Source organism: Capricornis sumatraensis, chromosome 9, assembly GCF_032405125.1.
Source record: "Capricornis sumatraensis isolate serow.1 chromosome 9, serow.2, whole genome shotgun sequence".
Taxonomy (NCBI): domain Eukaryota; kingdom Metazoa; phylum Chordata; class Mammalia; order Artiodactyla; family Bovidae; genus Capricornis; species Capricornis sumatraensis.
In genome coordinates this window covers 59,311,943-59,323,181 of record NC_091077.1, presented here as the reverse complement: position 1 = coordinate 59,323,181, position 11,239 = coordinate 59,311,943, and the positions used below count along the sequence as shown (strand labels likewise).

General features: G+C 37.3%; 1 protein-coding gene across 1 annotated transcript; it reads right to left on the bottom strand.

Annotated features, from left to right (window-relative positions):
• Positions 1-513: 513 nt before the first annotated feature.
• On the bottom strand, positions 514-11,031 carry SPINK13 (serine peptidase inhibitor Kazal type 13). The gene is made up of 4 exons (XM_068979334.1): positions 10,962-11,031; positions 9,022-9,059; positions 7,839-7,966; positions 514-562 (listed from the first exon to the last, which is right to left on the bottom strand). The coding sequence occupies exons 1-4, from the start codon at positions 11,029-11,031 to the stop codon at positions 514-516; spliced, it is 285 nt and encodes a 94-aa protein (XP_068835435.1).
• Positions 11,032-11,239: the final 208 nt, after the last annotated feature.

Genomic DNA, 11,239 nt, shown 5'->3' with positions numbered 1-11,239 from the left:
AACATGCTTGTTCCCCAAAGCTCTTAACTCTTATTTATTCCTTCTATTAATATTCCCTTCTTTTCTACACTACTTAAGGTGGGCTTCATTCATGAATTTGAGGTAGAAATTCTTAAACAATTGTATTCAGGTGTAAGGGAAATATTTTCTGCTTTGTTCATGTCTTTAAGTGAGATTAGCAGGACAGGGACTAACTTTGCAGATAAACCAGCAATTTGGGATAAATTGATTCAGGGGAGTGTTCATAAGCATATTTGATAACAGACCCAAGCAAAATGAAAGGTGACTTGAACAATCAGTACCCAGAGATGAATACCTCCCTTTTCAGTATTGTGTTTATTTGTAATAAATGTGATACAGTTCTCCATTAGTTTTCTTTTGTTTCCAATGTTGTTCCAAATTTGGATAAAGCATAGAGGTATGTTACTTATTTAATATACATATTCAAATTTCAGAAGAAATAATTTTCAGAAGTCATGAAAAGAATAAGCAAGTATAACACTCAGTTATCCATTAATCACATTTTCCATACTTTTCAAATTTAATATGAGGACCAAATTCCCTAAAGAAAAAAGAAAAAAATAAAGATTAGTATCATAAAGAAAGAGGGCTTTGCTTCACATTCCTTTCTCTTCCAAATGGAGTCCTGAGAAGGAAAGCTGCTTCTATAATTCTCTTTACCCCATCTCTTTTCCATTTCTGTTCATGACCACCACAGTTGGCACATTCCCCACCCATGTCTTAATTATTGAAAAAGTGTTCTGAAGATGACGGAGGAGTAGGTGGATGTGGAGTACATCTCTCCCCATGGATACATCAGAAATACACCTTCAGACACAGAAGTGTATGCAGAACACAAGTTGCGAGTGGACAGGAGTACCTGACCAGTGGAAATGAATATATAGAACCACGCAAAACTCCATATCAAGCCCTGAGCCTTTGGAGTGAGACCACTGACTCCAAGACCCTAGACTACCAGAGAACTAACCCTAGGGAGGATCAAATAGTGAGAACTCACACAAAGGAAACCACTTGAATAAAAGACCCAGCATCACCCAACCACCAGTAGCACCCTGTGCATGATGCCTCATCTAAACAACAAACAAAACAAAAATACAAATCCAGTCATCAGCAGACAGGATTACCACTTCACTTAGCCTTGCCCATCAGAGGAAAAACAAACAAAAACCAGCACAAATCTCACCCTATATAAAGCTTACACAAACCACTGGACCAACCTTAGGAGGGCAGAAACCAAAAGGAAGAAAGAATTCTACCTTGAATCCTGGGAAAAGGAGACCTCAAACACAATCACTTAAAAAAAAAATAATGAAAAGGCAGAGAAATACTACACAAATGAAGGAACAAACTAGAAACACAGAAGTCCAAATAAATGAAGAGGAAATAGGTAAACTACCTGAAGAAGAATTCAGAATAATGATAGTAAAGATGAACAAAAACCTTGAAAACAGAATGGAGAAAATGCGAGAATTAATTAACAAAGACCTAGAAGAATTAAAGAATAAACAGACAAACAACACAGTTACTGGAATTAAAAATACTCTAGAAGGAATCAAAAGCAGAATATCTGAAACAGAAGAATAAATCAGTGAGCTGGAAGATAAAGTGATGGAAATAACTTCTGAAGAGCAGAATAAAGTGAAAAGAATGAAAAGAACTGAGGATAGTCTCAGAGACCTCTGGGACAATATCAAATGCACCAGCATTCGAATTATAGGGGTTCCAGAAGAAGGGGAGAAAAAGAAAGGGTATGAGAAAATTTTTGAAGAGGTTATAGTTGAAAATTTCCCCAACATGGAAAAAGAAATGGTCAATCAAGTCCAAGAGGTGCAGAGTCCCATACAGGATAAACTGAAGGAGAAGCACACCAAGGTGCATACTAATCAAACTAACAATAACTAAACACAAAGGAAGAATATTAAAAGCAGCAAGGGAAAAGCAACAAGTAACATACAAGGGAAACCCCATACGTTTAACAGCTGATCTTTCAGCAGAAACTCTGCAGACCAGAAGGGAATGGCAGGATATATTTAAAATACTGAAAGGGAAAAATCTACAACCAAGATTACTGTACCTGGCAAGGATCTCATTCAGAATTGATGGAGGAATAGAAAGCTTTTCAGACAAGCAAAAGTTAAGAGAAGTCAGTACCACCAAACCAGCTTTACAGCAAATGTTAAAGGGACTTAAATATTCAAGAAATACAAGAGAAGAAAAAGACCTACAAAATCAACCCCAAACAATTAAGAAAATGACAATAGGAACATATATATCAATAATTATTCTAAATATAAACAGATTAAATCCCCAACTGAAAGACACAGACTGGCTGAATGGATACAAAAAGAAGACCCATATATATGTATCTATAAGAATCTCACTACAGACCTAAAGACACATATAGACTGAAAGTGAGAGGATGGAAAAATATATCCCATGCAAACAGGAAGCAAAAGAAAGCTGGACTAGCAATCCTCATATCAGACAAAATAAATCTTAAAGTAAAGATTACAAGAGATAAGGAAGGATACTACATAATGATCAAGGAATCAATCCAAGAGGAAAACATAACATTGTGAATATCTATGCACCCAAAATAGGAGCACCTCAATACCTAAGACAAACACTAACAGACATAAAAGGAGAAATTGACAATACACAATAGTAGGAGATTTTAACACCCCACTCACACCAATGGACAGATCATCAAAACAGAATATTAACAAGGAAGAGAGGGTGTAGAGAAAAAGAAACCGTTCTACACCATTGGTGGGAAAGTAAATTGGTAGAGCCTCTATGGAGACTAATATAGAGTTTCCTTAAAAAACTAAAAACAGAGTTACCATATGATCCTAGAATCCCACTTCTGGGCATATATCTGGATAAAACTCTAATTTGAAGAGACCCAAGTACCCCAAGTTTCACTGCAGCACTATTTACAGTAGCCAAGACATGGAGGTAACCTAAATGTCTATCAACAGATAAGTGGATAAAGAAGATGTTGTGTGTGTATGTACACACACACACACACACACACACACACAATGGGACTATTACTCAACCGTAGAAAAGAATGAAATAATGCCATTTGTAGCAACATGGATAGACCTGGAGATGATCATATTAAGTTAAGTAAGTCAGAAAAAGACAAATATCATATGATATAACTTATATGTGGACTCTTAAAAATGATACAAATAAACTTATTTACAAAACAGAAATAGACTCATAGAAGAAGAATTGCTGCTTTTGAACTGTGGTGTTGGAAAACACTCTTGAGAGTCCCTTGGACTTCAAGGAGATCCAACCAGTCCATCCTAAAGGAGATCAGGCCTGGGTGTTCTTTGGAAGGACTGATGTTGAAGCTGAAACTCCAATACTTTGACCACCTGATGTGAAGAGCTGACTCATTTGAAAAAACCCTGATATTGGGAAAGATTGAGGGCAGGAGGAGAAGGGGACAACAGAGGATAAGATGGTTGGATGGCATCACTGATTCAATGGAGATGGGTTTGGGTGAACTCCAGGAGTTGGTAATGGACAGGGAGGCCTGGCGTGCTGCTGTTCATGGGGTCGCAAAGTGTCAGACATGACTGAGCGACTGAACTGATATGTGGAATCTTAAAAATAATACAAATAAATTTATTTACAAAACATAAATAGACTCATAGACATAGAAAAAGCTTAGGATTACCAAAAGGGATAGGAGGTTTGGGGAATAAATTAGGAGTTTAGGATTAACATATACATATTAATACGTATATAATTATTATTTTATAATACTTTAAATAACATTTATTATAGTATATAATATAATTATATAATAATAATAGTTATTGTTAATTTTGGATTGGATCCAAATTGGGAAAGGAGTACATCAAGGCTGTTTATTGTCACCCTGCTTATTTAACTTATCTGCCGGGTACATCATGCAAAATGCTGGGCTGGATGAAGCACAAGCTGGAATCAAGATTGCCAGGAGAAATATCAATAACCTCAGATATGCAGATTACACCATCTTTATGGCAGAAAGTAAAGAGGAACTAAAGAGCCTCTTGATGAAAGCGAAAGAGTTGAGAGTGAAAAAGCTGGCTTAAAACTCAACCTTCAGAAAACTAAGATCATGGCATCCAGTTCCATCACAACGTGGCAAATAGATGGGGAAACAATGAAAACAGTGACAGACTATTTCCAAATAGTCTATCACTATCTGCAGTGATCTCCAAAATCACTGCAGATGATGACTACAGCCATGAAATTAAAAGGTGCTTGCTCCTTGGAAGAAGAACTATGACCAATCTAGATAGCATATTGAAAAGCAGAGACATTACTTTGCCGACAATGGTTTGTCTAGTCAAAGCTATGGTTTTTCCAGTAGTCATGTATGGATGTGAGAGTTGGGCTATACAGAAAGCTGAGCAGTGAAGAATTGATGCTTTTGAACTGTGGTGTTGGAGAAGACTCTTGAGAGTCCCTTGGACTGCAACGAGATCCAACCAGTCCATCCTAAAGGAAATCAGTCCTGTATATTCATTGGAAGAACTGGGGCTGAAGCTGAAACTCTAATACTTTGGGCACCTGATGTGGAGAACTGACTCACTAGTAAAGACGCTCATGCTAGGAAAGATAGAAGGCAGGAGGAGAAGGGGACGACATAGGATAAGATGGTTGGATGGTATCACCAACTCAATGGACATGAGTTTGAGCAAGCTCTGAGACTTGGTGATGGACAGGGAAGCCTGGTGTGCTGCAGTCCATGGGATCACAAAGAGTCAGACACGACTGAGTGACTGAATTGAACTGATATATGAAATAGATAAAAAAAAGGACCTACTGTTTAGCACTGGTAACTATACACAGTATCTGGCCTAAGAGAATTCCATGGACTGTATAGTCCATGGAGTCACATAGAGTTGGACATGACTGAGTGGCTTTCACTTTCACGTAATAGAAAAGAATCTGAAAAACAACACACACACACACACACACACACACATGGGGAGGGGGAGGGAGCAGAGAAAGAAAGGAGGGGAGAAAAATCTGTGTGGAAAAAAAAATTCTATCCTGTAACTGCCTCTTCTATCAAATGACTCTCCATCCTAATCCCCGTATTAGGCTTACATTTGATATACATTTGATTTTCTCTCTTGGTTCAGGGGTTTCAAACATAATTGTTTGTAGGAGCCAAGCTGGTAATATAAGTAAGTGAATTGGGCCACCTTCCCACAATAGATAGAGGTGGGACTGTGGCTTTCTGAGATACCTGGACACCATTTGGATGGAGAGTTGCTACTAGATTACTGTTGCTTTTCTTGCAAGTGAAGTCCTTCACTTTGTATTTTTTAAAATAAATTAGAAATCTGTATTTTTAGGTAAAATCTGATTTTTTAAAATACTGTCAACCATAAAAATTTAGTGATATACTACTGTTCTGGTTAAACAGAAGCAATACTGTTTTCTATTTCCATGAATTTTCTTATGCAATATTTCTTCTTGGCACATAAGACCACAAATTTATGAAGAGTTGGGGATGTGTTTCATACAATTGTGTTTTCTTGGTACTTATTCTTAGGGCCCTACACTGAGTAGGCTTGTATTTTCCAGTTTTCTTTTTTCTTTTCTTTTTCTAAGGGATTTACATTGTTCATAAATGGTAGATATCTCTCAGGATTATGATTTCAATTTATCAGAATTTTTCTTCAAAACACTAGCTAAGGGCAAAGACAGCCTTAGTGTTTTGACTGCCTCCCTCACTCAAGAACATCAGGACTGTTCTTTTTGCCCTGAATACAGAAATGGCATAAAGGCCAAGTTTATACATGCAAGTCACAGTGAGAATTAAAACAAATACACAGTCTCCTGTACCATCCCTGCCATTGGCATCAATATTCTCTGGCACACTTATAAAATGGAAAAGAAAGAAAAATGAAAAAGAGAGGGGAAAGGAGGGAAGGAAAGAAAGAAGAGAGGGAGGAAAGAAAGGAGAGAGAAAGAGCCAGAATAGATCAGAGGCATGATCTTAGAATTTCTAAAACTTTCTCAAGTCTCCCAGTTGAGGCTGAAGAAAATCTCAGAACCATCTTTGAGAAGTCATTGGGTTGTAGCATCTTGGAGAATCCAGCCCACAATGTAATTCTGCGTCAACCTATTCTAATTTCCAAAAGCCCAGGCCATTCTGGGTAGGTCCTTCTTATGCTGGTCATTGTAGTGGTGTGCACCCAAATACCAGACAGTATGAAAAAAGCTTATGTGTAAGAACTAAGAAGACACTTCCAAGTTTCTTGCCTAATTAGCCCTGCCTGAGAAAGTGACAACGACCATATTATGTAATTTAATCTTCTACTTAGTCTGACAACATTCATGAATTCTCATTCTTCTTTCTTAGAAATCAGTGGTAGATACTTGTTTAATTCACATTTTTCAGTTTCCAATTCTTTCCTTTAAAGTCATCCTCTGAGGCTACTACTTGCTGTGAAGATGAGTCAGTATTACTTTTATTGGACTAATTTCTACACCTTGTTTCCTTCAGTGCTCAGAAATAATTCTCTTGGCATGGTAACATGATGCCGGAAATCCATGAAGATTCTTCTCAAAGAAAGATAGGCATAAAGGAGTTAGCTCAGCAGACTCAAGATGCTCAAATCAATTCAAAGGAAGTAGCCTATGAACCCTTGGGATATTCTGCCCAAGAATAACTTTGTAACCTAGGGCCATAGGCCATGCCAGATAGTTTACCCTCAGGTGAATGTTTTTGTTCAGCTGTGCTGCTAAGTCACTCTGTATCAGTTTAACTCCTGAGGGGAGGGGGCTCGAGACTAGTAGTTGTCAGTCGAGTAGGTGCTGCCTTTCCCCATTAAAAAGCTTAGACACCAAAGCTTTTGTGGGTTTCCCAGGTTGGCAATACTTTATACAAGTTATGACACATCATAGCTGGGAGAATTTAAGCACTACCTTTGTGACTGTCCTGGTAGAGCACAACTGGAAGATGGTGCTTGATCTCCCAGACTCTACCCAATGAGTTTTCTGCCTTTGCTGATTTTATTCCATATCCTTTCATTGTAATAAACTGTTACCATGCATATAACGGCTTTTCTGACTTCTATGAGTCCTACTAGGGCATCATCAAACTTGAGGGTACTCTTAGAAACTCCCAACAGACAGGATTTCATAGGTCATGAAAGAGTTACTTACAAGACACAACAAGACTGATTTGTAAAAACAATTTCAAATAGAGCTAAAACATATTACAAGGAATATAATTTTTAGTCTAAATTTCCCATTGAATTTATTTGAAAGGCAAAAAATATTAAAAGTTCACTGTCAATTTTTATCCATGTAAGACCACATAACCACTTTGTTACTCATGTGTATATCTACACTTGTGTTTTTGTCTGTGTCTGTATCTATGTCTCTATCAGTACCTGTATTTATTTCTTCCAAGCTAAGGTATGGGTGCTATTCATATGTATGTCACTGTAAGTTGTTAAAGAAAATTTGATTTTTTAAAAATGGATTTCTATTTATGCTTGCATGATCTATAGACTATCTACTAATACGATCTCTGTACAATTCTGCCAAAATATTGTGTAAGCTTTTATCTTTTGTTTTTAAATGAGTCAACTAAATTTTTTTAAAAAGACTTTTCTCTTTACTATATGTATAGTCTTATCTCCAGTCTTCCAGTCTTTTGTGAACCAATGGAGGCTATTAAAAAAAAAAAATCCATGAATCAGCAAATCCAGTTCCTTGCTAAAATTATTGGAAATTTCTGTGGAGAAATATAGAGAAAAAATAATGGTATCTTATTTTGAACTTACCACTGATCAACACAAAGGAAACACTCATTCTTGTAAGTGAGGCCATTTGTCCCACAAACATATGCTGTCACTTCAGGACAGTCTGCATCGTAAAGAGGATCCAGTGGGTAATATATTTTACACGGGGGCTGCAAGCATCATAAAATATCGTATGAATAACAACTGATCAATTTTCCCTCATCTATTTCTGGCCTGTCACTTCTGCCCCACATAAAAGTAATATCAGATGTTACTAGTTAATGGATGTTAATGGATCTTTCTCAAGATTTCGTCTCCTTTGGGCTTTAGTTAGGCAAGTTTCTTTTCTGACTACAAAGTCCTCACCCATTCATCATCTGTTGAAGCCATAAACAGTGTAATAACTCAGTTTAAACCCCAAATGGAAAGTTCTCCTTTAAACTTGGAGTCCCCATGCCAGAAACTCAGAAGTTTGTGAGTAGAGATAGCTATGTGAACTCCTAGAATACAAGGGTTTAAATGTAGTTCTTAAGAGTGAGGGTTCTGTATTGAGACTGGGATTAAATTCTGAATGTGTGCTTAGCTTCTCAGTTGTAGCCAACTCTTTGCAACCCTTTGTACTGTAGCCAGCCAGATTCTTCTGTCCATGGGATTTCCCAGACAAGAATATTGGAGAGGGTTACCATTTCATTCTCCCGGGGATCTTCCCAATTCAAGGATCAAACCGCATCTCCTTGGTCTCCTGCATTGCAGGTAGATTCTTGACCCACTGAGCTATTGTACCACTGTTAAACTTTTTAAGTGTTAGTTGCTCAGTCGTGCCCAACTCTTTGTGACCCCATGGACTGCGGCTCACCAGGCTTCTCAGTCCATGAGATTTTCCAGGCAATGATACTGGAGTGGGTTGCCATTTCCTTCTCCAGGGGATCTCCCCAACCCAGGGATCGAACCCAGGTCTCCTGCATTGGATGCAGATTCTTTGCCGAGTGAGCTACAAGCCTTGGACAAGTGACAGGGATTATTTCATTTAACGTTCAGAGATGCATTTTATTATTATAATGCTTATGCTACATGGGGGTAAATTTAAGCCTGACAAGGTTAAGTTACACGCCCAAAGTCATACAGAAAACTTCCATTCTACTTTACCACTATGAAGTTTGAGATCCCTTGAAGAGAGTGATCAGATTAAAATAAAAATTCAGAACTGCTATAAATTTAAATTTACCTCAGGCCATTCAGAGTAATCATGTGGTTTGAAGAGTTCTGCAAATAAAGAACAGACACAATAGGTTAGTAGTTCTCCACGGAATTTGATTTCACTCACTGAAGTTACTGACTGGATAAAGAAATGTAATGCAGTTACTTATTTGCACAAAGTGTACAAAATAATTTATGGCAATAAAATTTGTAGGTGGTCTGCCTTTGTTAATTACTTCATCCATTTATTTATTCTCTACTCCTTTTTCACAGTCTTAACTTCATTTATAAATTTGCTGTGTCATTGAAGAAAGAGTAAAAACTATTTGGGGTTATATGATCTGAACATAAAAAATTAAACTATTCAAAGATCAAAATACAACACAACTGAATTCCTCTTTAATCTTAACGTAGGAAAGACTTTCTGGTAATGGTTCATTGATCTCTGTGCAATAACAGAAATAACTGATACACTTTATGACATTCAAACAAAAATAATTTTTTCATGACAAAATATAAACTAAAAAATTCTGATAAACTGGAAAAAATATTTGCAACACCTATCATAAAGGGTTCATATATACACACAAACCCCAAAGATATGGAAATCACCCTTAAATTTGTAAAAGATATTTAAATGCAGTATGATAAAAAAAATGCTATAAAACTATATTGAAATACCATCTATTACTGGTGGGAATGCAGATTCGCACAACTTTTATGAAGTGAAATTTGGCAATGTTGAACAAAACTACTTTGCATTCATATTTGATCACAATTCAGGGAATATACCCTGAAGATAACCTTCCAACGATAGAAAAATATATATGCATAAGATTATTTATTGCAGCATTGTTTTTATTGCAAAATATTGGACACAAACTAATGCCTGTACACCTAAAGACTGACTGAATAAACTTTGGTATATTCATCCAATAAAGTTTTATGCAGTTGCATAAAAGAATGAGGAAATCCCTGTAAACTGATATGCACTGGTTTTCAAGACATTCTTAAATTGGGAAAAGCATGATGCAAGTAGGTACCTATACTATGCTATCTTTTATGTAAGAAAGTAGGAAGAATGACAAAATGTACATATGTATGTTTATTTGAGCAAAAAGAAACACAGAAAAAATAAACCAGAGACTAATAAGATTGGTTATATAAAGGATAAGGATGGAATTGCAGTAGAAGGTGAAGGGTTTGAAGGTAATGACTCTCTTTGAGTCTAAACTTTTGTTCGTTTCATTTTTGTCATGTTCAAAATAATTTTAAATTGCATTTTTATTTTTCTTGACCCATGGATTATATAGAAATGTGTTATTTATTTGATTTCACAATAATGGAGGATTTTCCATAGTAACTCCTTTTCTAATGTGTGTGTGCGTGCTCAGTCACTCAGTCATGTCTGACTCTTTGTGACCCCCATGGACTGTAGCCTGTCAGCCTCCTCTGTACATGGGATTATCTAGGCAAAAATACTGGAGTTGCCATTTCCTCCTTTAGAGGATCTTCCCATCGCAGGGATTGAACCTGTGTCTCCTGCATCTCCTGCACCGGCAGCAGATTCTTTTACTGCTGAGCCACGAGGGGAGCTCTCCCTTTCCATAGTGCTGTCCTCAGTCACTCAGTCATGTCTGATTCTGTATGATCCCATGGACTTTAGCCTGCCAGGCTCCTCTGTCCATAGGGATTCTCCAGGCAAGAATACTGGAATGAGTTGCCATGCCCTTCTCCAGGGGATCTTCCAAACCTAGGAGTCGAACCCAGGTCTCCCATATTACAGGCGGAGTCTTTACCATCTGAGCCACCAGGGAAGCCCCCCTTTCTGACAGTGATACCCAATTGGTATTATCAAGCCCAAAGTCCTATGTTTCAGCAAAATTTTCCCATCCAGTCACAAATGACTCTTTTTCTTTTCTACAATGAAAAGAAAAAAACAGGTGTTTTGCTCCTAAGTTTGCTTACCTGAAAAAACAATATGTGCCAAAGTGGAGGATTCCAGGAAAAATATGATCATACAGGGAAAGGCAGTCATTTGATCTCATCTAATGCCCTGCTTGGAGAGGCCTGTGGAAATGCTCAAGATAGTTTATTCATCATTTCTTGCACAGCTGTCATTCCAAACCTAAGATAACCCACTACTCTGCATTGAACTTGGTCATGGTGGTCTCAAACTGGCCTGGTCTCTAGGGATTCAGACCTAAGAAGGCTCTTCTGCCCTGAAGAGGGAAAGAAAACCATTA

What these genes read in the sequence shown, in the direction of transcription:
- SPINK13 (XM_068979334.1), bottom strand. Translation starts at nt 11,031, where the DNA reads ATGACTGCCTTTCCCTGTATGATCATATTTTTCCTGGAATCCTCCACT. An exon ending in GGCACATATTGTTTTTTCAG is followed by an intron (nt 9,060 to 10,961) that starts GTAAGCAAACTT and finishes CTTTATTTGCAG; the next exon opens with AACTCTTCAAACCACATGAT. An exon ending in TTCCTTTGTGTTGATCAGTG is followed by an intron (nt 563 to 7,838) that starts GTAAGTTCAAAA and finishes TTTTTTCTTTAG; the next exon opens with GGAATTTGGTCCTCATATTA.